The sequence below is a fragment of the Mirounga angustirostris genome, unplaced genomic scaffold, assembly GCF_029215605.1.
Source record: "Mirounga angustirostris isolate CCGP_5_RB_7025 unplaced genomic scaffold, mMirAng1.0.hap1 SCAF_1, whole genome shotgun sequence".
Lineage (NCBI taxonomy): Eukaryota > Metazoa > Chordata > Mammalia > Carnivora > Phocidae > Mirounga > Mirounga angustirostris.
In genome coordinates, this window is record NW_026991709.1 from 127,120,693 (window position 1) to 127,147,882 (window position 27,190).

A 27,190-nucleotide genomic window follows, 5' to 3' on the forward strand; every position below is an offset into this window, starting at 1 on the left:
CAGGTCATGATCTCATGGGGTTGTGCGCTGAGCCCCGCCTCAGGCTCTGCACTCAGCAGGGAGTCTGCTTGAAGATGCTCTCCTTCTGTCCCTCCCTCCACTCACGCACATATGTGCCCACTCTCTCTCAAAAGAGATAAATAAATCTTTTAAAAAATAATAAAATGACAGAGATACCACTTTATATCCATTAGGGTAGCTAAAATAAGAGAAGAGACAATCACAAGTGTTGGTAAGGATGTGGAGAAAGTGGATTCCTTATACCCTGATAGTAGGATTGCAAAATGCTTTAGCCACTTGGAAAAGCTTGGCTATTCCTCAAAATGTTAAACATAGAGTTACCATGTAACTCTATATAACTCCATACAACATCAATTCCACTCCTAGGTATGTACCCAAGAGAACTGGAAATACACATTCACCCATAAGGTTACACATAGACATTTATAGCAGCATTATTCATAATAGTAAAAAAGTGGAAACAATACCAATCAGTATTTACCAATCAAACAATACCAACAATGGTCCATCAGCTGATGAGTGGATAAACAAAATGTGGTAAATTCATACAATAGAATATTACTTGGCATTAAAAAGAAATGAAATGCACAAGCTACAATAGGATGAACCTTGAAAACGTTATGCTAAGTGAAAGAAGACAATCATGCATCTGACTCTGTTTTGGCTCGGGTCATGATCTCAGGGTCATTGGGATGGAGCCCCATGTTGGACTCTGCACTCAGCAGAGTTTGCTTAAGATTCTCTTTGCTTAAGATTGCCCCTCCCTCTGTGTTCGTGTGTACGCGCGCTACCTCGCTCAAAATAAATCTAAAAAAAAAGCTAATCTTGTGACAGAAAGTAGATTAGTGGCTGCCAGATGCTGAGAAGATAGGAAAAAAGGGAAGTAATTGCTAATATTATTAGAGAAGATTTTGGGGAAGGTGATGAAAGGGCTCCAAAAATGGTTAGTGTCCACTACTCTACTGAATACATTAAAAACCACTAATGGTACACTTTAAAAAGGTGAATTTTATGTTATGAAAATTTTATCTTAATAAGGATGTTGTAAAACAAAACAAAAAAGTTTCAAGGTGTCAATGATGGAGGCAAGGAATCGTGCTGAGAGCAAATAAACAGTTCTCCTCCAAATTACTACAGAAGGTAAAGAAGGAGGATTGTCTTAAGTCTTAGTCACAACTTTCCTAGAACATCAAAAAAAAACTTCTCCAGATACCACAATTACTGACAAGCTCACAAAACAAAAAGTGTTCAGTAACCTTATTTTTTAGAATTATTGTTTCACTATGCTATACTTGTATTAAAAATAGAGTATGATGATCAGAGCAACCTACCACTTGAGGAAAAAATAAAAATAATTTCAATACACAATCTTTTTTAAGGCTGATTCAAAGAACTAAAGAGACTCACACTACCCTGGGTATGTTAATTTTCTAACTTTGCTCAATGAAATTAAATGAAGAAAAAATTTCAAGAGAAATATTCTACAACTATAACAGTTATGCTCCCTAATTTAGGAGCTCGTACACTCTATCTTTCAAAATTATAGTCAGTTTGCTAACGCAAACCAGAAACACTACAGAATTCAGATGTTGCACCATTCTAAGAAGTTACTACACTATTACCTAAAAGATGAAAAGTTCAGAAAAAGATCCAAAGTTACTGGCTTTGTGTATGTGGCATGGTTTATCTGAGGCCTGATTTGGAATAATGTGGTCACCTATTTGTCGAAGTGTGGGACACTCATTTTACTTATTACTACTTAAAAGGATTAGACAGGAAACCTCTTTTTGGTAATGATCAACTGGTGCCATCCACTGAATACTCAATGTATTTAGGCATGATTTTAAAACCTTCGCATGCTCCATGTCACTTCATTTAGTCCTCACAGCAATCTGAGGGGTAGGAATTATCACCGGTTTTACAAAAAGGAAACAGAAGCATCAACATCTGGGTCTGACCAGGCAGCCTACTAAAAAATGTCACTTCCTCTCCCAAGGAAAAAATAAGAGCAAACCCAATTTTTTTAAATCCATTATAGGACTAAAGAAAGATTATAAAAACACTATTAGCATATTTCTCTGACCGGCAAATCGACACAAAAATGTAGCCATCACACACAGGTTAGCCTCCGGGCAATAAAGCTATGGAATTAATACTCTGCCACTACTATATAATCCAATCATTAACTGGCAACATCGAAGAAGGTAGACAGATGGTCTGTTTTCCTTTTGTTACTTTTAATTATTACCAACTCTTACCTAACACAGAAAACCAGAAATGTCAAAAGAAAAAAAGAACAATAATTTATTCCAAGTGTAGGATTTGCATTTAAAATATGCACATATGCTTTTCAGAAGAGAAGGGCTAAATGGCAAAAGTGAGCTGTGTGGTACTATTCAAGATATTGAAAATTATGTTTAAAATGATACTTCACAGAGGCACAGAAATATAAAACCAACAGAAATACTTACTTTCCCCTCCATGAATGTTTTGTCGTGTAGAAACATGCCAAATCCTTGTTCTCCCTAATTATGTTCATTTTGTGCTGAAACCTAAAAGATAAAAATATGGCTGAATTTAGTACAGTTATCCTTCGAGTTTTTCCTGAATCTCCCATACCATACTTTCAGAGCTTGCCATGTAGTACCGATTTTAAGGCACAGATTCTTCTACAAGACCACAGGTTTTAAGGAACAGGCAGTGGTCTGTTCACGTCTCTCTCACATACTTTAGCGCACCATATTGTGATTGCTCCCCTCCACTACACTGGGTTTCTTGAGGACAAGAATTGCCCTCAACATCCCAAGAGTAAAGAATCTAATAAAAAATGTTCATGTAAATGAATCTTTAAATCTCACATTACCAAACAATGCCCTTGCACAATATGGGCACCTAAAAATGTTTGCCAAGTATCAAATCAATTCCAAAAGGTTTCTGAGTTACTAAGAGCCAGCTGTTCTGTTGTCACTGTCACTTTAAGGAGACCCACCGTAAATACAATTTAACTTAAAAATAACAATATTTTCATTACAAAAGTAATGCATGTCCACAGTAAAAAATCTAAAATGCTCATAATGCAAATCCTAGCATCTAAAGATAATCATTCTAGCCTCCCTTCTTCTATTTAGAATAGGCTTTTTTTATTTTTATTTTATTTTATTTTATTTATTTATTTGAGAGAGAGCACAAGCAGGGGGAGAGGCAGAGGGAGAAGCAGACTCCCTGCTGAGCAGGGAGCCCGACATGGGGCTTAATCCCAGGACCCTGGGATCATGACCTGAGCTGAAGGCAGATGCTTAACCAACTGAGCCACCCAGGTGCCCCTAGAATAGGCTCTTTTAAAACAAAATTGAGAGGGGCGCCTGGGTGGCTTAGTCATTAGGCGTCTGCCTTCGGCTCAGGTCATGATCCCAGGGTGCTGGGATCGAGCCCCGCATCGGACTCCCTGCTCAGCAGGAAGCCTGCTTCTCCCTCTCCCACTCCCCCTGCTTGTGTTCCCTCTCTTGCTGTGTCTCTCTCTGTCAAATACATAAATAATTTCTTTCAGGGCTGGTTAAAAAATAAATAAATAAATAAAAATAAAACAAAATTGAGATTGTCAATTGTACTGCTTAAGCCCATTTTCACACAATTTTAACCTTCTACTACAGAACCTTCTATGGAATTAAATATTCTTTTAAAAAGTAATGTTTTAAGGCTATATGGTATTCCACTGGATGAATATACTAGAACAATGCTACTTATAGTGTAATCACAAGCATCAAGCTAAGTACAGAAATTGACAGTAAGTGTTTAGAAACCTAAAAAGTTTGGTGAGTGAACTCTTCCGGCTGAAGAGTACATAGACCAAACAGTTCAGGGCTCTAAACTTGTGCGATGGATCACATGGTGATAGCTTCCTACCAGCTTCATGCAGAGGGACCATGTTGTCATATTTTAAAATTAGTCTACTGACTGTAACCCAGAAGTGTATGAAATCCAGAACCCACTTAACTTCATGAAAATTTAAATTTAGCTAACTGTACAGGATAAATTATTAGAACTATTTACTAAGGAAAAGACTGATAAATTTTGAAAATACTACATAATTTGCTTCATACTGCATAAAAGTTAAAATGAATATGGTCATGGATTTCTTCTTGTGTGACCTGACCATCTCTCCCTGCCCTTAATTAGAAATGTACTTTTAAAAATACTGGATACATACCAAGTGTTAATGCACACTAAATAGCTAGAATTATATGGTTCCAAACATATTATGGTTCACTGGTCTAATTTTTTTTTATTCAGCATTCTTTTAATAACTTGAATAAAACTAATTTCATTCAAAAAAAAAAACACTTTGTAACAGCTTTTTAAGATACAATTCACACACCATAGAATTCACCCTTTTTAGGTGTACAATTCAGGGGTTTTTAGTATATTCAGAGTTCTACAACCAATGTTGTTTTTAGAACATTTTTATGCCCCCAAAAAGAAACCCTGTTAGCAGTCACTCCTCATTCCCACTCACTCCCAGCACCTGGCAACCACTTACCTACTTTCTGTCACTATGGATTTGTGCCTATTTTAGACATCTCATATAAATGAGTCATACAAAATGTGGTCTCTGTGACTGCCTTCTTTCACTTAGCATGACATTATCAAAGTTCATCCACACTCTGGCATGGATTAGTTTCCTTCTATTGTATAGATATACCACATTCTTTTTATTTATCAGTTAATGGACATTTGTGTTGTTTCTATTTTCTTGCTATTATGAATCATGCTGCTATATACATTTGTATGAACATGTTTTTATTTCTGAGTATATATACCTGCACAGCAAAAACATTTTAAAAGACACTGCTATTTTGAAATTGCTTTCTTCATTTTTACTACTTGTTTTTGTATTAGCAGAGTGGCAAAGGCCTCTATACTCTACGTAGAACACTCTTCCCCTAGATACCTACATGGCTCACATGTCCTTCAAATCTGTATTCAAATGTCACTTTTATAATGAGGCCTACCCTAACTATCCTGTTATAAATTGTAATCACTCTCCTCATTCTACACCTTCAATTCCCTCTGACTCCTGCTCATTTTTCCTCTATGGCACCTTTCACTTTCTAACGTGCAATTTATTATCCATCTAATCCTGCTACCATATCCAGAGAGAAGCATTTCTGCCTATTAAGCTCATTAACGTGTGTGTGTGTGTGTGTGTGTGTATACCCAGAGCCTACAAGAGTTCCTGACACAAAACAGGTGCTCAGTAAGTATTTGAGTGAATGAATGAAATGCAGCAACCCCACGGGAAATTCTGATGTCCACTTTAAACTTCATGTTCTAACAAGTACTCATAAATAAGGTTTTGTCAAATCATCTGGAAAAGCATCAACTCATGCTCTGAAGAATAAGAGAACCACAAGTAACAGCAAGGTTAGGGAAATCTTAGAAAGGAAATTACAGTCAACTGACATCTTCCTACTAGTATGTTATGGAGACAGCTAAATATAGTCCTGACAGTTGGTGCATTTTGTTTTTTTCCTGGATTGTGTATCTGAGATGAAACAGGCAGCCAACTAAGACTTATTAAAACCAGCAAACATTTTTCCTGCCTTCTAAATCATTTGCAGTAAATGATGTTGCTGAAAAGAAACTTAGGTAGGATCTCTGAAAATATGCCAAAATAGTGAAAAATACAGGTCTACAGATGTTATCTTTCCCTTATATACTACGACTGAAGATTGGAATAAGGGAATAAGAAAGAAGGACAGAAAAGGTGATGGCCAATACTAAAGAGTGGAGTTTGGATTGGTAGTCCATAACTTAAGATATCTGAATGACAGACTCTGTACCAAGGCCTATCTTAGAAAACTGACAAAAAATGTACTTGAGTGAAGAGTGACTGATATCATTAAGGGACTTTAAATTTAAAATGGAAGTGAGGGAAAAATAATAGAGACTTTAAAATGATAGCCCCAAAGAACTTAGAGCATGACCCGGGGGGAATCCTAAAGATGACTTCATAGGTATCACTGATTTAGGGGAATACGTAACCCAAACAGATCTTTTAGGAGGGGAATTTTAAAAAGTTTACATCAAGAAGGCTTTTCTACAACTTTCCGAAGACCTAGGAACTTGGTGGTGATGAAAGCACCAGACTCCAGAGAGTTCTTAGGTTAGGATAGATAAAAGGAGAAAGGGAGAGAAGATCTAACACACACATTAATATAAAATTAAACTACTAGAAGATATATAAATGGCCAACAGGTATATGAAAAGATGTTCAATGTCACTATCAGAGAAATGCAACTCAAAAGAACAAGAGGGGGTGCCTGGCTGGCTTAGTCGATGGAGCATGCAAATCTTGATCTCGGGATTTTGAGTTTAAGCCCCGCGTGTGGAGATTGCCTAAAAATAATAAATAAGTAAAATCTGGGGCGCCTGGGTGGCTCAGTCGTTAAGCGTCTGCCTTCGGCTCAGCTCATGATCCCAGGGTCCTGGGATCGAGCCCCACATCGGGCTCTCTGCTCAGTGAGAAGCCTGCTTTTCCCTCACCCTCTGCCTGCCGCTCTGCCTACTTGTGCTCTCTCTCTGTCAAATAAATAGATAAAATCTTTAAAAAAAAAAAATTAATTAAAAAAATAAATAAATAAGTAAAATCTGAAAAAAAAGGGGGGCATGAGATATTACCTCACACCTGTTACAATGGTTATTATCAAAACAAAAGAAAACCCCAAAAGACAACATGTTTTGGCAAGGATGTAGAGAAACTGAATATTGTTAGTGGGAATGTAAAATGGTGTAAGCAGTATGGAAAACAGTATGGAAGTTCCTAAAAATTAAAAATAGAACTACCATATGATCCAGCAATCAAACTTCCAGGTATTTATCCTGAAATTAGGATCTTGAAGAGCCAACACTCCCATGTTGATTGCAGCATTTTCTATAAGAGCCAAGATGCGGAAACAACTTCAAGTCCCATCAACGGATAAATGAATAAAAAAAAAATGTGGCATACACATACAATGGAGTATTATTCAGCCTTGAAAAAGGAAATCTTGCAATATGCAACATGGGTGACCTTTGGGGGACATGATGCTAAGTTAAATAAGTCAGTCACAGAAGGACAAATACTGCATGACTCCATGCAGTATTATATGAGTTATCTAAAATAGTCAAACTCATAGAAACAGAGAGAAGAATGGTGGTTGCCAGGAACTGGGGTGCAGTGGAAAGGGGGAGTTGCTAATCAATGGGTATAAAGTTTCGGCTGTGCAAGATAATTAAGTTCCAGAGATGTGCTATACTGCATGGTGCCTATAGTTAACAATACTGTACTGCACACTTAAAAATCTGTTAAGAGGACAGATCTCATGTTGTGTCCTTACCACAATAAAATAAAATTTAAGAAAATTTTAAAGTAAACTACTGATTACCTGGCCTGATAGAAATACTGATGCAGATAATCATGTTGACAGAAAAATACAATATAAGATTAAAGAAGTACTTCAGCACTCTAGACATCAGAAGTTCCTATGGCCAAAATCGGCACACCTGACAATTATCTCTAATATTTTAGGAAGCAACAAGTGATACTGCTATTGTGCATCCAATCCTGAATAACCACCACCAAAAAAGGCTAGTATAATGGAAGTGGTTTTTTTGGAAGAGAAGTACTCCTTTATCTGAAAAGCTTGCCTTCAGCCATGTTATATATAGGCAGGTATATTTGAGAGGTAAGAGAGGGAGGAGATACTCACCTACATAGCCAAATAAGGGGATAATTCAGTGCTATGTATTACTAGTGTCTGCATAGCCTCATAATGTAAATCAGGATAACCCTTTTTTATTTTGAGCCCTCAGTAAAGATTACCCTGAAATTGGGGAGGCATGGTGACTCTAATAAAAGATTTAAGACATGTCCTGAAAACAAGGTCCATTGAGTATTCATCACGTGTTAATGATTAGACCAGGCCTTGACTATGCATTTATCTATCTACCTCATTTTGTCTCCATAACACCACCATGGTACATGGTACAGATATGATGATTCCCATTTTATTGACAAGAAAACTTAGAGAATTTATACCACTTCTCCCTGGTCACACAGCTGGTAAGGAGTTGGGCCAGACTGTGGACTCAATCTACTTAACTCTACACTCTATTTAACCTAAGCAGTAAAACCTTTCCTCGAATTTAGGAACTCAAAATAAATTCATTCTGACCATCTAATTACAGATGTATCATTTGACAGTACATTCCTGGATTAATTTAGAACTATTCCAATTATTACCTTCACACAATTTCAAACAATGAAACAAACTGCCATACTCAACACAAGGCAAAAGAAATAAAAGAAAAAGGAAAGCGGGGCGCCTGGGTGGCTCAGTTGGTTAAGCGACTGCCTTCGGCTCAGGTCATGATCCTGGAGTCCCGGGATCGAGTTCCGCATCGGGCTCCCTGCTCGGCAGGGAGTCTGCTTCTCCCTCGGACCCTCCCCCCTCTCATGTGCTCTCTTTCTCATTCTCTCTCTCTCAAATAAATAAATAAAATCTGTAGAAAAAAAAGAAAGAGGAAAGCTCCAAAGCTGAATATTTCTGTCTATAGATAAGCTTTAAAAATTTTTTAAACGGGGTGCCTGGGTGGCTCAGTGGGTTGAATGTCTGCATTCAGCTCAGGTCATGATCCCGGGGTTCTGGGATCGAGCCCCGAATCAAGCTCCTTGCTCAGCAGAGAGCCTGCTTCTCCCTCTCCTTCTCTCTCTCCATCAATAAATAAGTAAATAAATATCTAAAAAAAAAAGGCTAAAAAAAAATTTTTTTTTAAATGAACTGTTCAAAACAAACATGACAGAAATTTCCTATTAATATAGGATTCCAAGATAGTCTTTAAGGAGCTCAATAACAGAAAAATACTATTTTAACTAACACCTGAACTTTTAAAATAACCGGATTAATGAGATCTGAGGCTGGGACCTACTTCTCAACAGTGTAATATTAACCTCTCCAAATTTTCAGGTAAAGCTATTTTTTTTTTTAAAGATTTTATTTATTTATTTTAGAGAGAGGATGAGAGGAGAGAGAGAGCACATGAGAGGGGAGAGGGTCAGAGGGAGAAGCAGACTCCCTGCTGAGCAGGGAGCCTGATGCGGGACTCGATCCTGGGACTCCATGATCATGATCATGACCTGAGCCGAAGGCAGTCGCTTAACCAACTGAGCCACCCAGGCGCCCCAGATAAAGCTATTTTATATTGTCAAAACCTCAACCACTTTGTGATGCAGTCATTTCATCTAATAAAAAGGCAACTGGTCTGGAAATTGCACTAACTCTTTTAGACCATGAGGATACTCCTGGACACACAAATAACGCACTAGTGGATAATGGCAATACACAAATATCAGAAAAATGCAGAAGAAATAGGATAAGAATATTCTGTACGGACTATGTATCATTCAAAGTGAGACTTGGAAGAACTTCAAGAGAACCACTGGAAAATGAGTGAAGGCAAGTCTGGGGTTCCTCCAAGCACAGCGTTGAAGTGATGACTTAATCTTGTAACACAACCTTGAAATAGCTCCCTGTAGCACAGATACCAGACCACACTAAATGTAACTAACAACTAGCACAAAAAGCTATATACACACTAAACTAGTTTTAATTTCAATCTATCATCAAGGTAAGTAAGGGTGACAAATTTTTAAAATGTTACGTATGGTTGAAGGCAGATTAGTAATAACTGCCATTTACTGACTGCATGACCTTGAAGAAAAGCTTCCTAACTTCTCAGAATCACGGTTCATCTATGAAAGAGAGAGAACAGTATTTGTAGCAAAAGGCTTTGGTGAGGACTAAATGAGATAAAGGCGGAGTGTGATGCTTGGCTCAGAATAAGCACTCAAAAATAGTAACTGCAATCAATAGTTATTACTGTACTTTAAACATACTACCCTAGATATGAAATAGTTGTTTCATATCTATGATTGATTACCTCTCTTTCAGGCTTACAAGGCCCTGTATCTCTCTTAAGGTGTCTCAGGTGGGAAAGTTAAAATTTTTAAATTACTTAATCTTAAATCTTTTATCTTTTAATTTCAATCCTTGTACTATTTATTCAATGTATATCACCAAAGAATATCAGCTAGGATTTCTACCTTCAAAAGTATAGTGTTTTATTGCTTTAATCGGTATTCAGTTTTCACCTGCTCATTCAAAAATAACTATAGCAATATATATTTCTTAAGCTGGGTTGAATATAGGAGGGTGTCATTATTTTATTATCCATTGTTATTTTATTCCTTACAATTTATCTTACCTAAAAAGGTTTTTATTTTTTTTTTAAAGATTTTATTTATTCATTTGACACAGACACAGCAAGAACAGGAACACAAGCAGGGCGAGTGGGAGAGGGAGAAGCAGGCTTCCCGCCGAGCAGAGAGCCCGATGCGGGGCTCGATCCCAGGATCCTGGGATCATGACCTGAGCTGAAGGCAGACGCTTAACGACTGAGCCACCCAGGCGCCCCACCTAAAAAGGTTTTTAAAAGAAATAAATGAGGGCACCTGGGTGGCTCAGTCAAGTCCGACTCTTCATTTCAGCTCAGGTCATGTTCTCAGAGTCATGGGATAGAGCCCTACTTCAGGCTCTGCACGGGGGCGTGGAGCCTGCTTGGGATTCTCCCTCTCCCTCTGCCCCTCCCCCACAACTTGTGCACCTTTCTGCTCGCATACACACCTGCTTTCTCAAAAATAAATGAATAAATAAGTGAAATTTAAAAAATAAAAAGGAATAAATACATGAGACAGGTTAAGGTAATCATGATAGATGAAATATTTAAAAATTATCTTAAGTCAGCTATAACCTGACATTTAAGCTTCTCTTTATTTCAACTTTTTCCTATAAAATACTATCATTTTTCAAGTCAATGTTACTACATTTTAAATCCCCTACTTACGCATTTGGAATTTCACTTGTTAGAAGTATCTCTTTACATGAAACCAACATAATATTTTTAAATTTGTTGATATCTACAAATTAACTATGGTTTGAGAAACTTTTGGAAAAAAGAACTTCACTCCCTACAAATAATCTATGGTCCATTTAATATTTATGTATTTCTCCATTAATATTTACATATTTCTTTAATAAGCTCCAAAAGTGTTTCTAAAATTGTTGCTCATAGACAAAAACTCTTAGGCAACCATAATTCCCATTAATAGTGATGAAAAATATGCAAAACTTCTAGTATCAAGCAGCTCAAGCATCAAACAGGTAACAGCAATAACAGTCATTTATAGGCACATTCTCTAAATAGCAATGAACTGTCCAACTAAAAAAATGTAAAACTTGTTGGATGAGATCTTGGTAGCAGCTGCATCAACACTTGCCACCCTGCCAGTTGTTAAGACGTACTCAAGTTAACAAGAATTTATCTGTTCAAACTCATTATTGCTTAAATTTCATCTCCTTCGGGGCACCTGGGTGGCTCAGTCGGTTAAGTGTCTGCCTCTGGCTCAGGTCATGATCCTGGGGTCCTGGGATGGAACACTGTGTCGGGCTCCCTGCTCAGCAGGGAATCTGCTTCTCATCACTCCCCACCCCTTGCCCCCGTGCGCGCGCTCTCTCACGAGCACTCCGCTTGCTCTCTCTCAAGTAAATAAATAAAATCTAAAGAAAAATAATTCATCTCCCTCATTCCTGCAATAGTGTCCCACTTCAAATTCTCAAAGACCTACCCTTTTTTTGATGAGCAAAACACAAATTTACATATTCTTTGTAACTAAATCACACAGAAAGCATCTCCAATTTTTTAAGTTGGCTTCACCTGTTTTCGTTCCATACCTTATTATTGTACCACCAACAGAGCTTTTTTGCAACTTTGCAGTTTGTTCTTTTGAGAGAATTGTTCCAAGGGTTAAAAAGCCATATTCAGGGCAACACAGGCATTTTGGCTAGATTCACCCTATTCAGTGAATTCCCTTGCTTCATGCTTTCGAACATTTAATGTTCTCACATTCTCTAATTTATTACTGGCAGTAAAACTGCAATCCATTTAAGACCATTTATGAATAAAATGAGACCGATCTTTCAGAAGATACGATTTTGACACAAAACCACAGGATTTGAGAGTCCACTAAGCAGAAGTCTACACCAAATTGATACTAAGAACAAAAAAACAGATTGAATGGCCTCAACACCACAGACACCCAGACAGATTATAGCCAAGCTGTAAGCAAAAGAATCTGCACACAGAGCAAAACTAAGTGTATGTGCAAGTCTTGTGTTTAAGTAAAAACAAAGCCCTCATTTATCCAGAGATGAATGTGTATACTCAGAAAAATACAGATCTTCCTTGACTTACTATGGTGTTACCTCCTGATAAGCCCACTGTAAGCTGAAAATGCATTTAATACACAACTTACCAGTCATCATAGCTTAGCCTAGCCTACCTTAAATGTGCTCAGAACACATTAGCCTATAGTTGGGCAAAATCATCTAATACAATGCCTATTTTATAACAAAGTATTGAGTAGCACATGTGATTTACTGAATACTGTACGGAAAGTGAAAAACAGAATGGTTCTAGGCCTATCAGTTGTTCCCTCTTGTGACGGCATGGCTGACTGGGAGCTGCGGCTCGCTGCCACTGCCCGTGGTCACGAGAGTAGGATACCACATAGCACTACCCTGGGAAGATATCAAAACTCAACACTCAAAGTATGGTTTCTACTGAATGCATACCACTTTCACACCATCATAGAGTTGAAAGATTTTAAGTTAAGGTATCATTAAGTTGGGGACCATGTATGTGATACACTAGTGAATAAATGAAGGAAATGGCTTTAATAAACGCTATGTGCCTTTAAAGCACATTTTGCATGACCCACCGAGACTAATTTTTACACAATTAAAACAACTTGGAGAGAGCAGATGAGATACTAATTTTTACACTTTGAGTCTGTAACAAAGAATTCTGCTCTCAAATAATGAATTAAAAACATGAGTTTGTCCTGAAATGCATTAAAAAATAAGATGGATAGGGGTGCCTGGGTGGCTCAGATGGTTAGGCATCTGCCTTGGGCTCAGGTCATGATCTCAGGGTCCTGGGATCGAGCCCTGCATCGGGCTCCCTGCTCAGCGGGAAGCCTGCTTCTCCCTCTCCCTCTACTGCTCCCCCCTCTCCCTCTACTGCTCCCCCTGCTTGCACTCTCTATCATATAAATAAAATATTTTAAAAAAATAAGATGGATAGAAAGATGGATATATGATAAAGCAACTAGTAAATGTTAATGTGAAAATCTTGGAGATGAGTATACGAGTATGTATGTAATGTAAAGTTCTCTCAACTTGGCTGTAGATGAAAAATTTATTTGGGGGGAGAATTGCATTTACCTTTATTTTCTGACCAAGCTCGCCTATAGAAATGCTGTTTTTCTGCTACACTGTGACACTACACCTGAAAATATGGTATAGGTCACATGACAGGAACTAATTTATTTTTTTTTTTAAGATTTTTACTTATTTATTTAATTGACAGAGAGAGAGACAGCAAGAGAGGGAACATAAGCAGGGGGAGTGGGAGAGGGAGAAGGAGGCTTCCCACTGAGCAGAGAGCCCGATGCGGGGCTCGATCCCAGGACCTGAGATCATGACCTGAGCCGAAGGCAGTTGCTTAACCAACTGAACCACCCAGGTGCCCCATACAGGAACTAATTTATTAACTTAATATTTCCTCATACAGCTATATCCTATTAAAAATGCAGGGGGAAGGAGACCACTGCTAAGGCAAAGGCTCATCTTGAGTAATAACCAAAGAGAGAATCCCTTAATACTAGCTTTTTAAAGGCCTACATTTATTTGTAACTGGATTCAAAATCTGAGTGAATTACATCACTTGGCTACTTGTTTCAAATAAAAGGTAAAAATATAAATAGTTAACGTTCCAGTTTTAGATGTGCTGCTGAAGCGAGCACAAAATATAAACAGTTAATGGAACATTAATTTTTACCCAGATTAAAAAGTTACAACTAGACTGTCTTAGAATGTGCTGTGTATGGGGGAAACTGATATGAACTTTAACCTTTTTTAATTTTTTTTTTTTTTAAAGATTTTATTTATTTGCCAGAGACACAGTGAGAGAGGGGACACAAGTAGGGGGAGTGGGAGAGGGAGAAGCAGGCTTCCAGCTGAGCAGGGAGCCCGACGTGGGGCTCGATCCCAGGACCCTGGGACCATGACCTGAGCCGAAGGCAGACGCCTAACGACTGAGCCACCCAGGCACCCCTTCTTTTTTAATTTTTAATTTTCAGCTTCATGTTTTAATATATAACACAAGTAGAGGCAAAAGCATTTCCTTCTAAATAAGTAACAAATCAGTATGTGTAATGTGTATAATACCTACTGTACAGGGGTCTTTTTTAAGATTTTATTTATTCATTTGAGAGAGAGAGAGAGAGCACAAGCAGGGGGAGAGGCAAAGGGAGAAGCAGACTCCCCGCTGAGCTGGGAGCCTGACATGGGGCTCTATCCCAGGACCTGGAGATCATGACCCAAGCCAAAGGCAGACGCCCAACCATCTGAGCCACCCAGGTGCCCGTGTACAGGGGTCTTCAAACAGCTTATAAAGGGGCTCAGTCATTAGGGGTCTGCCTTCAGCTTAGTGGGGAGTCTGCTTCTCCCTCTACCCCTCCCCTTGCTCATGCTCCTGCTCGCTCAAATAAAATCTTTTTAAAAAAATAAATATACAGCTTATAAAATAGATCACAAAGTAAGGTTTTAATACATCCTAACTTAGCTTTCTAAAAGCGCTGAAGAACCCACGAACTCCAGAGATAAATGTGGTTGGAGAAGAAATCCAGTAGTACAAATTTCAGTTGACAATCTTATCTCCAAATAACTGCCCAGAAGTTATAATATTGAACCTTTACCTTGTCTGCCACATCAAAATGAACTTTTAAATACTTCCACCACCACAGGGTAGGGCAAAATAATCTAAGATCCATCTCCCCATTCTTTAAAAATCCATTCCTTTCCAATTAGAAATCAGATATATATTCATGAAATAAAAGGGCAAGGGAAACTCAAAAGCAACCCCTAAATCTGAAGAAACACTTTTAATAGTATCTTAATTGGGGGAGGGGCAAGCATAAATATCACAGTAGTTAATTTTGTTGGCCATTCCTATGCAATATAAATATTGAAAAAGAATACGTCTTTACATTTTAATCACATGTATGCTGATGTCATCCGAGGGAATAATTCTTCTCACAAAATAGACCTCTAGCTGTTGTAACAAAAAGTTTTTTTCTAAGAAAGATGCATGATTATGACTCTCCTTTCCAAAACTTAAAAACAAAAAAAAACAAAACTTAAAAACAGCCCTGAATATTCACCTAAAAAACCCAAACAAATGTGTTCATTTAAGCAATCCTATGAAATCGATGCTAATGATCATTTAGTTTGTTTGTACACATTCCTGAAAATTTTTAGACCTAATTTCTATTTTATCTTTGAAGCTAACTTGGCTCTGCAAGAACAAAATGCTCTAGTTCAATAAGCTCTTCTTTAGCTCACGAACAGGTACTAAATAATCTTCCTCTATTACACTAAATAGACCCTAATAGGTAAGAGATTTTCTTTTTTTTTTTTTAAAGATTTTATTTATTTATTTGAGAGAGAGAGAATGAGAGAGAGAGAGCACGAGAGGGAAGAGGGTCAGAGGAAGAAGCAGACTCCCTGCTGAGCAGGGAGCCTGATGCGGGACTCAATTCCGGGACTCCAGGATCATGACCTGAGCCGAAGGCAGTCGCCCAACCAACTGAGCCACCTAGGCGCCCGGTAAGAGATTTTCAATTGCCATGTTTTAACTTGTTGCTGTTTTTTCTATCACTGTAGTGAATGCATAATGGAGGACTAAATTTCCTAAGCATATTACAAATTCTTCTTAGAGGAAGTTTTATAGTAAGCATCCTAATAGGCAAACACACTATTAAAAGACAAGGAGCTTAGGCTACTACAATTTCCCTTTCACCCAACACAAAACAGCAACATGTAGGTTTCTCCTTTGGCTCTTTCTGAAATATTCCTGTTATTCCTAACTCTGCCATAGTTCTTCAGATCTTACAGAACACCTCAAATCTACCAGTTAACTAAAAAAAAAAGGGAAAATTACACTTTTAAAATTAAACCCAGCACATCTACGGTTGGGGGAGGGAATGGCTTTATCTACTCTTAAGATTTGGTAAACATCCAAAATACATTCTGTATCTTAACTAGAAGTTTGAGGCGGAGAGAAACCTCATAGCACTAGATGACTAAGGAATACATGTCTGAAATCCATGTATAAGAATTTAAATTTTACTATAATTAGCATAGGATTTATGAAATATTAGGGGAAATCTCCTATATTCATAACCTTATCAATCCTTCCTTTATGTTCTGGCAACTATACTTGACAAAATTAAAACATTTAAGGGGCGCCTGGGTGGCTCAGTCATTAAGCGCCTGCCTTCGGCTCAGGTCATGATCTCAGGGTCCTGGGATCAAGCCCCACATCGGGCTTCCTGCTCAGCGGGAAGCCTGCTTCTCCCTCTCCCACTCCCCCTTTTTGTGTTCCCTCTCTCGCTCTCTGTCAAATAAATAAATAAAATCTTTAAAAAAAAATTTAATTATTTTAGATTGCTTTGGGGTTTTGTTTTTGATCTGTTCATCACAGATCAAATTTTTACTCATCAACTTCATAGAGGCATCACCAATGGCCATGCGCTAAAAATGTGAACACCGCTTAGGCAGTTTGGCCTACTTCTAAGGGCAACTTAGAACGCTGCAACAATAAAATCCCATTGAATGTAGACTTCATTGTTTTATTTTTTTAAGATTTATCTGAGGGGCTCCTGGGTGGCTCAGTTGGTTGAGCGACTGCCTTTGGCTCTGATCATGATCCTGGAGTCCTGGGATCGAGTCCCGCATCGGGCTCCCTGCTCCGTGGGGAGTCTGCTTCGCCCTCTGACCCTCCCCCCTCTCATGTACACTCTTTCTCTCATTCTCGCTCTCTCAAATAAATAAATAATCTTAAAAAAAAAAAATCTGCCTCTCAAATCTGAGAGAGCGCACGCGCACGCACGCACACAAGCAGGGGGGAGGGAGAGGCAGAGGGAGAAGCAAGACTCCCTACTAAGCAAGCAGCCTGATGCAGGACTCGATCCCAGGACCCTGAGAGCATGACCTGAGCCAAAGGCAGCCACTTAACTGACTGAGCCACCCAGGCGCCCAACTCTGTTGTTTTAGAGATCACTACTCTCCATAAGCAGTCCACTAGAAGTGCAAGTAAAACTCAAATATGCAGGCTGTTGAATAAAGAGCCTGTGAAAGAACTACTAGCAAATTATGTTTCTCTTTATTGATAAAATAAAATTTTACTGAACGACACTTAGTCTAAGTTAGTAAAGATGATCACAACCATGTTGATTTAAGTTACTCACTACAAAAATATTCCCAAATCAGTGATTCTCAAAGGAGTTCCCACAATTAGAAATCACTCCATACTTTAAGAGATGTTACTGATTGGCATGTGCTGAGCATGTGAAAACTACTGAAGCAGAAAAATGTGTTGAAAACCACTGACTACAATTTTAAAGGCACTATGATTAGAACACTAAAGTAGGGGCTCCCAGCGGCTCGCTCAGTTACGGGTCTGCCTTCGGCTCAAGTCCTGGACCCTGGGTCCTGGGATCGAGCCCCGCATTAGGATCACTGCTCAGTGAGGAGTTTGCTTCTCCCTCTCCCCTCCACTCATGCTCTCTAATAAAGAAAATCTTAAGGAAAAAAAAAAATAGAGAAACGCTAAAGTAGTCCCCCCTATCCACAGGAAATGTGTTCCAAGACCCCCAGTGGATGCCTAAAACCACATAGTACCAAATCCCATATAGACTCTTTCCCTGTATGTACATACCTATAATAAAGTTTAATTTATAAATTAGGTACACTGACATATTAACGGTAAATAAGAACAATTATAACAATATACTGCAATGTTATGTGAATGTGATCTCTCTCAAAATTTACTGCACTACACTCAGCCTTCTTTTGATTTGAGATAAAATGCCTATGCGATGAGATTATATGAGGTAAATAGCACAGGCAAATGTGATACAGCATTAGGAGACCGCTGAACTTTTTTATTTTTTTTTTGAGGATCATCTGATTCTGGACTGCTACTGACCTCAAGTAAAAGAAACTATGAAAAGTGAACAAGGGGTGACTACTGTACTATGATTTAGTGGATGGGGCTAACTGCCCCTCAATGTACAAGACAGTCCCACAGGTTGAAGAACTACCCTCAACTGACTTTCAAATATCCAACTGAGCATTAACATAGGTAAAAACCTATTTATAACTGATCCCAATTTTAATTCTGTATTAAATATAAATCACAAAGTACATTTTGCAGAGTTTAATATGCACATAATTTTCTAGGAATGTACCTATCATGTAAATGGAGAGATTATATTTTTGAACCTCTTGGCTTTTGTTTGACAGTGTCTGTATTTTGTCTTCATTTTTGAAAAATATTTTTGCTGTTTTTTTCTTCTGGTACTTTAAAGCTGTCACTCGACTGTCTTGTTTGCATGGTTTCTCTGCTTTAACTCTTTGTCCCTCTGTATAGGTTTCTCTTTTCTTTGGCTACCTTCAAGATTTTCTCTGTCCTTTGTTTACTTACCTCCTCAGTTTAAATATAATGTCAAGGTGTGTTCTGAGTTGGCAGGGGGGCGGGTGGTGGTGGGGGTATTTATCTTGCTTGGTGTTCTCTAAGCTTCTGGATCTGTGGTTTGATGTCTGACATTAATTTTGGAAATTTTTCTATTATTTCCTCAAACATTTTAATATTTCTTCTACTCTGTTCTTTTTCTGGGATTCTAATCATTCATATATTAAAATGTTTAATACTATTCCCAAGCTCTAGGGTGTTTTAACTTTTTTTTGTGTCAGCTGGGTAAATTTCTTCTACCATTTATAATTTCACTGGTTCTTTCCTTGGCTATGTCAATTCTGATAAGCCCAAAAGCATTCTTCATTTCTTTACTGTGTAATAATACCTCTAGCATTTCTTTTGATTCTTTCTTATAGTTTCTATCAGCTAAAATTACCCATCTGATCTTGCATGTTATCCACTTAACATATTAGTCATTTTAAATTCCCTAGCAGATAACAGCATTTATGTTAATCTAAGTGTACTTCTGATGATTGCTTTCTCTAGGGAACTTTCTCTGCCTTTTTGTACGCCTTATAAATTTTGTTTGAAAGCTGGACACGTATAGAAGAGTAGAGATTGCGGTAAATAATTTTTGTGACTGGAAATGGACACATCTTTTCTTTGCTGGGTCTTTAGCGCAGGGTTTGTGTTAATCTGTTTAGGAGTTGGGCTGGATTTATGATTTGCTGTTGCTATGGTTATTCTCAATGTACCCCAGGCTTCAAAAATCTACAGAATAGCTGGTGCCTATGGTGGGGGATGGTTTACTACAGCATGTCTATCCGATTCTTTGTGCTGTGCCTCTTTGCATGATATTATTCCTAGTAATATTCTGCATTCACTTGTTACTCAAAACTTCTTATAGTGGCAGGGGGTTGGAGATAGAATCATTGTAGTTCTGATTAAGGTTCAGTCTTAGGCATACACTATACCCCTGGATCTCAGGGGTGTGATCTTCTTGTTCCTCCTGGCTGCAGTTTTAAGTTCAGTGCCCCTCCCAGAGGAGATTCTTTCCCCTTTTCTTGCATTGCCCCAGCTCAGTGAATGCTAACCAAGGGGCCAGCAGAGATGCCCTTCCCTTCACAGATTAAGGTTATTGTTCCATAAAAGAGACAGAGAAAGAATCAGAGTTTTGTGCCCCTCTTGAAAGCTCTGCTGCTTTTCCCCTCCTCTAGGTCAGCACCACAACAGACACTCCCCAGGGTTCTTTCCAATCTTTTCTAACAGTGCCTAGTGAGTTTGTAGAGAAAGAGCTTGGAAGAAGGTGCACTCAGCCTTCATCAACTTGTCAGCTATTCTAGCTGAACTCTTCTTACCAGTATCCAGTTGTGTCCAATGAAGGTGACACTGAATTCATGTATACCCTCTCATCTTAAAAGATTGGCCAACGGTTTGCTCGGTGACCTCGGTTCTTTAACAGTGCTCAAAAAAAAAAAAAAAGTCAAGAATTTAAAGTGAGTCCCATTCTTTTTTGGTGCAACAGTGACAGCAAATCTTCTTTTTGTCCCAGGACCAAAGTCAGAAGGTGGTTATATTATTTAAAAACTATCTCCAAATAATCGAGCAGGTGTTACAAATTGTTTGGAATAAAAAGGGAGTCTTTATTGGGTTTAATGAAGTTGAGAAACACTGACTTAAAGGATTTCTTTCAAAACAACTCCCCTTTAACCACTGCTAAATATTACAGTCAACATTTAGGCCTGAAACTATTAGCAACCAAATCTTTGCTATAGTTTACCTGCACAGCCTTGCTTCTATTTTACTAGTTTTAAGTACCTCAGAGAAGCGGGGGAAAAGGTAAGTGCAATGAAAATCACCTGTGTAAACAGAACTGGTTAAGGACGGAGCCAAATTAGTTAAAACAGATCTTTTATTTCAACTGTAATTTAGTATCTATTGAGAACCAGCTTCCACTATCAACCTTTTTTACAAATTTAATAAAGCCAGCATTGTTATAGTCCACCTCAGCAACTACCTTCTATTTGTGGATAAAGCTAAATTGTTACAAATAACTCCTGTTTTCCATGGTTCCGTAACTTTTGCATTGATAATGTTCATTGGGTTTAGCCTATTTACTGTCACTTTAGAAAAAGAGGAACATCCACTGCCTCCCAGTGGAATACAAATGGTGGTATTTTCCATGAACTGGACTATAGACTTAAGGTTCCTGACATTCCTCTCTTAATAACCCTCTGACCATTCTTTTCCTCCCTTAATATGTTCTCCTTCCTGTTCTCAAACTGGGAATACAGTGTAACATTTTCTAAACAGGATTTATGCCCCATTGTGACATTAATAGCAAAAGCCAAGTCTGAGATATAGCTGCTTAAACACTGTTTAATATTACATTTAATATGTTAACAAGGTTTTAGGTTATATGCCAAATTCAGTCAAACAATATAGCACTTTCCAGAAACCAAAGAAATGTGAATCAAGTCTTTTTCGGATAGCGAGTTGCTGACGAGTTTTTCAAATTTCCCTTTTTTTTAACTTTTTAGGGCAAATCCTATTTCATATTTCCATAGACTCACAGAATACTGATAATATACTACAAAACCCGACCTCTGTAATTTCCTCAAATTCAGCAGATAGTACTTTCAAACCTAGAAATCGATCAGATCCATAAAGTAAAAAAGAAAATACAGCAAGAAAGACAGTCACTGGGGCAGAGCCTAAAGAAATATTCTGAAATTTTTTTCGCGAAGACATTACACTCCAAGAGGCTCAAAATAACCCAACACTGTAAAGCCCTTCATAGAGGAGGTAAAAGCATCAGGCCTAGGCCCTCCTGTTCAGAAGAAATCACAGTAGGGTAAAAGGGAAAAGCAGAGAAGGGAAGAGAGAAATCATTACTTTGGGAGACCATAGCCTCATTACGGGGAGATTTTTTACCCCCCCTGGGAAAAAACTGATAAAGGAAACAATCTGAAAATATCAACTGATAAAGAAAACAATTTGAAGACAAGAGTAGGTAACTGAACACCCTACAATAAGACGGTTTAAGAGAAGGCACTCTTCTTAAGTCTAATAAGTCAAATCTGCGTTTAACCGCCACTTCACTGAGCGTCTGAGTCCTACTTCACCCACTCCAAAGGCCACATTCAGAGGCAAAATCACAGCAGTGAAGGAAAGGCCACTGAAAATAAGCTCCCCTGCAGGAAAGGAAAAACCTGGGGGGTAAACTTGATTTTGGAAAAGGGAGAGCCTGGAGAAGAAACGACGCGGGTGCTCCCCATCTCCAAAGGAAACGAAACAAAGCTAAGCAAAGAAAGTCAAAGTCTACACCGGACGTGGGGGGGAAGGAAGGTCGCGGACCCCAGGAAACAAGAGTTGCCGGCAACCAGCACAAAGTGTGTTCAGACTAGGAAGCTGGAAGGTAATCCTGAGGGCGGAGCCCAGAGGGGAGTAAGGGGTGTGTGGGGTAAGGATGTACAGAGGGAATCTGGGGACCATGGTGGCTAGAAAACGGAAAAACAATCCGAAAAAGAGGGGTGGGGCTGAACAAGGCAGCGCCCAGGGATAATGTCACCTGGAGCCAGGGGGGAATCCGACGGGAGGAACCAGACCAGCAGCCTTGGGGGAGGGTAATCTGCTTTCCTTAGCAGCTGGAGGCTGCGGCGACCAAGACACCACCCCTCTTTTTTCCTGTCCTTAGCCCCCCCAAGTCCCCCTGGCGTGGGGAGGGGATGAGGCAGAGCCCCAGAGGCCGGTGCCCGGAACGGTTTACCTTCGCGGGAGGCTGGAGAGGCTCCAGCCCGAGCTCCTCCCGCCGCCGGCTCTGCGTCCGGAGTGAGATGAGGCGCCCTCCGGCCTCCTCCCCCTCACCACTTCCCCTTTCCCCCTTCGGGGCCCTGTAGCTCCGCTGCCGCGGGTTCCTGGTGCCGCGGCGGCCCGGCCTCCCCGCCCCCTCCGCCTCCTCCCTCTGCCTCTCAGAGGCTCGCTCTGGAGGCCGCCATCTTCGCCCAGGCTTTCAGCAACCGCGCTCCAATACGCCTGCGTCGCCACCGCCCAGGCTGTCACGAGACCCGGTCAGCTGATTTCAACTCTTCCGCTTTCTGTCCCGCCCCACCCCCCGCGTGCATTTCTCGGCTCTCCCCGTCCCATTCGCCCTCTTTCCCAGAAGTTCCGCGTTCTACCGGCCCGCCCGCCCCCAGAATTTACACATGCGCCGAGTGACGCGGCCGGCCGTCGGCGCCGGAGTCCACGCAGGGCCGAGGCGGACCGCTCGCGGGGGGAGCCACGCCCCTCCGGCTTGTTCTCCTAAGGTCACGCCCCTTGGCGGGTGGCTCTGAGTCCTGCGGGCGACGGTGCTGCGTCCCAGCTCTTTACACTGTTCGTCCCCTGAAGTCCTCTTTTGAAGCCTTTCCCCAGCTTCGCCCCGGACTTCAAATGCCGTGGAATATCCGCGAGGCAATCCGAAGGAAGGCTCAGCCTGCCACCCGGTTTGGCTGCATTGCGAGCCAGCAGGTTCACCGCGATTAAGACTTGCAGAATGACAGTTGAGGGTTTAAATTTTAGTTGGTCTGGGAGGTCGCCAAGATTAAGGCCCGGGAGATGGCTACGGCTTGTCGTCGATGGGAACGCCAGGAAGATAATACTGATGGCTCCATTTATTGTCTGCTGACCACGTGCCAAGGGTTTTATTTACATTAGTTAAACCTCAGCTCTGAAGTAGGAATTGTCCTCGTTTTGCAGATAAATTAAGGCACTTCCCCACAGTAATGGACTTGGTGTTTGAACCGTAACAGTCCGACTCCATAGTCTGTTCCCTCAGTACCATCTCCCTGAACACACGTAGGAGCTGGAGGTGGGGCGTCAGGTTAGAGAAAAGAGGGGACATTGTGTGTTACCGGTGAGCAAGTTTATGGAAGTTCTTACAGTCTCCTCTCCCAGACCTGAATTCTAAAGACCACAGTTCAAAAATGAATGATTCTGCTGCAAAGTTCAAAAAACGGATGGGGGTGAATTGCATGGACACATTATTTTATGAGGGTTAAAGTTGTCTGAGGGGTTTGATATTCTGCAAAGCCATGCTGAAAGTGATTTCTCAGAGTCCGTTTCAGCGGTTGACTTGTTTTTTAGAGATGGTAGTTGCAGGATGAAAAATGTAGACAGTGGTTTTTACAGACTTTGCTTCTTGACTTTATTGACCCTTTTCCCTACCTTAGGGCAGAAAAAGACTGCATTTAGCCTTAGAGTAGTAGTAGTCTTTCCTGTACTGCAGCAGTAAGATAAGGCGCATCTTAGGGGTGGTGCCAGGAATAGCTGGGTGTGGACAGAACCTTAAACAGAGTAGAAGGGGAAGAGAAGAAAAAAGAAACTGGAGGGCTGAGTTAAGGGGCCTTCTTGCCTTATCCCATGGAAACAGAAACTTGTGTTTATGCGGCATTTTATAGGTTGCAAAGCCTTCCAATAATTCCAGAAGTCTGTATGGAGTGTATTATTTTTATTTTATAGAGGAAGCAAACCCAGAGAGTCCAAGAGACTTCCCTGAGGTGACCTAACTCCTAAAGGTTAAGGACAGATTTAGTCACAGGACTTGGAAGATAGGGGCCAGTGAAGTAGTAAACCTCCACACTGCCTTTCTGTTCTATATTTGGGACGGATAAAATCGGTTCTCAGAGTTGGGAGGACACTTCAGCATTATGACATGCCCCCATCCCCAGTAGGGGAAAATTGCCTGCGTCCCAAGACATTTATCTTCATTTTTAGAAACCATCTTCTTGGGGCGCCTGGGTGGCGCAGTTGGTTAAACGTCTGCCTTCGGCTCATGTCATGATCCCAGGGTCCTGGGATCGAGTCCCACATCGGGCTCCCTGCTCTGCGGGAAGCCTGCTTCTCCCTTCCCCACTCCCCCGGCTTGTTTCTGCTCTTGCTAACTCTCTCTGTCAAATAAATAAATAAAATCTTAAAAAAAAAAAAAAAAAAGAAACCATCTTCTTTAGATTCAGCCAACTTGACCTCTCTTTCATGAGCATTTTAGTTGTTTTGTTTTTCCTCTTTGTGACATCCCTTTAAGTATTTGCCAATACAGCTAATCACCTCTCTCTCTCTCTCTCTCTCCTCTGCTTATCACTTTGACTACCCCAGCCACAGCTTCCCATCTTCCGAAGCCATATCCCTCATGCTTTCAGCTGTTGCTCACAGGATGTGGTTTCAAGCCTTTTCACAATTGCCTTGGTTGCTCTTAATTTGATTTGTACAAATTTGTCAGTGTCATTCTTAAGACACTAGAACTAAATGCAAGAGTCAGGAAGGATAAGAGGACTTGTCCCTTCTTTCTCTATTCTTCCTTAAACCAGTACCCACCCCCACCGCCAACACACATATTCACTCTTTTTTATTTATTTATTTTTAAAGAATTTATTTATTTATTTTTGAGAGAGAGAGAGAGAACAAGTGGGGGGAGGGGCAGAGGGAGAAGCAGGCTCCCCACTGAGCAGGGAGCCCGATGCGGGACTCGATCCCAGGACCCTGGGATCACTACCCGAGCTGATGGCAGGGGCCCAACCGACTGAGCCACCCAGGTGCCCTACTTACTCTTTTTTAAAAAGAGTGACAAATACAAGGCAGGCCCCTCAGACTTCTCTCTCTGGATTTGTCTTTTTACTCAAAATTTAAATTTGTATTAGCTTTCCTGACACTTTCATAGTGTGCACAAATCAAATTTAGTTAGGAGAGAACACAGAAGATGCCCTTCTAAATTGTGTGACATATACTGACAGTATTTCACAGCTTTTTATTTTTATTTTTTTTATTATGTTATGTTAATCACCATACATTACATCATCCGTTTTTGATGTAGTGTTCCATGATTCATTGTTTGCGTATAACACTCAGTGCTCCATTCAATACGTGCCCTCTTTAATACCCATCACCAGGCTAACCCTTCCCCCCCCACCTCTCTAGAACCCTAGATATCATTAGCTTTCATCAGTGGCATAAGTTAGTTTACAAGTCAGGAGAGGTTTTAGGGGCGCCTGGGTGGCTCAGTCATTAAGCATCTGCCTTCAGCTCAGGTCATGATCCCAGGGTCCTGGGATCGAGCCCTGCATCGGGCTCCCCGCTCAGCGGGAAACCTACTTCTCCCTCTCCCACTCCCCCTGCTTGTGTTCCCTCTCTCGCTGTCTCTCTCTCTGTCAAAAAATAAATAAAATCTTTAAAAAAAAAAAAAAACAAGTCAGGAGAGGTTTTAGATTTTAGGGAACCCACAAGATGGTCAAGCACCTGTTTATCACACTCCCTATTGCTGTTAAATTGCTCTTCCTAATGAAATCAATGTCCAGATCCAAAATAAATCCCTATGAACTCTATGTAATTCAGCAAGATTGGAACTGTTTCCAGTACAGTAGCCACTTACCCCATGTAACTCCTGAATAATTGAAATAAAGCTAAAATACACACCAGATTTAATATGAAGAATAGTGAAATATTGCATTAATAATTTATGTATTAATAACATGTTGAAATAATATTTCGGACATATATTTGGTTAAATAAAATACAGTATTAAAGGGGCGCCTGGGTGGCACAGTTAAGCATCCCACTCTTGGTTTTGTCTCAGGTCATGATCTCAGGGTTGTGAGATGGAACCTAGCGTTGGGCTCTGCGCTCAGCAAGGAATCTGCTGGAGTTTCTCTCTCCCTCTCTCTCTGCCCCTCCCTGTGCTCACTTGGTGTGCTTGCGCTCTCTCTCCTTCTCTCTCTCAAATAAATCTTAAAAATAATACATTATTAAATTTAATTTCACTTGTTTCTTTTTAAAAAAATGTAGCTACTAGAAAACATAAAATGTTATAGGTGGCTCCTATTATATTTCTCTTGGACAGTGCTGTGTGCAAACACACAGTCAGAAAATACTTTCCAGTTGAGTTGGCAAGCTTGAAGCTCCCACAGAGTCATCTCCTACTGGACTTAATTTTAATTTTTTATGTGGTTGTTTTTTTGTTTGTCAGTGTTTCTCAAGGTTTATCTCACCACATATAGTTTTTTGTGTTCCTCTATACTATTCTAATAATTATATAGACTTGCATTTTTTGCCAACATGTGACAAATGGTGATGACACAAGGATTCTTTGGTGCATATACATATGTTTGTGTACATACATAGTTCCCACATTAAAAAAATAATAAATCTTAGTCTGGTTTCCCCTGCTCACTTAATCCTACCCTATGAACTCTAATTTTATTATTAATGATGTGGGAAACAAAGGCAGAAGGAAATGTAGATAAAATTAAATGTCCTTAAAACCTGCAGCCCATTGACAAATACTTGAGGCAGGCAGAGTATAATGTTCTTCCAGGAAGCTCCCAACCGTCTTAATGTCTTTTAATGTCTTGTTAGAGGGAAAAATAACCTTGGTTTTGCAAGGCCTCTGGTATCCCAGGAGTCTTCTTTAGCATATGAAAATTCTTTTGAAACTTCCTTTATC

The 27,190-nt window shown here is 39.9% G+C and overlaps 1 protein-coding gene across 3 annotated transcripts in view; it reads right to left on the minus strand.

Annotated features, from left to right (window-relative positions):
• The window catches only part of DNAJC13 (DnaJ heat shock protein family (Hsp40) member C13), a 123,951-nt gene extending 101,247 nt beyond the window's left edge, over nt 1-22,704 (minus strand). The window contains exons 1-3 of one of the 3 annotated variants that reach the window (XM_064587774.1): nt 22,487-22,704; nt 20,076-20,181; nt 2,493-2,573 (exon numbers count right to left, since the gene is read on the minus strand). In XM_064587774.1, the coding sequence (XP_064443844.1) occupies nt 2,493-2,573; nt 20,076-20,116 (122 nt within the window). In that variant the 5' untranslated portion in view covers nt 20,117-20,181; nt 22,487-22,704. The remainder of the gene's footprint in view (nt 1-2,492; nt 2,574-20,075; nt 20,182-22,486) is intronic. The other 2 variants (XM_045903785.3, XM_045903786.3) reach the window with 2 other exon arrangements.
• Between the last annotated feature and the right edge of the window lie 4,486 nt (nt 22,705-27,190).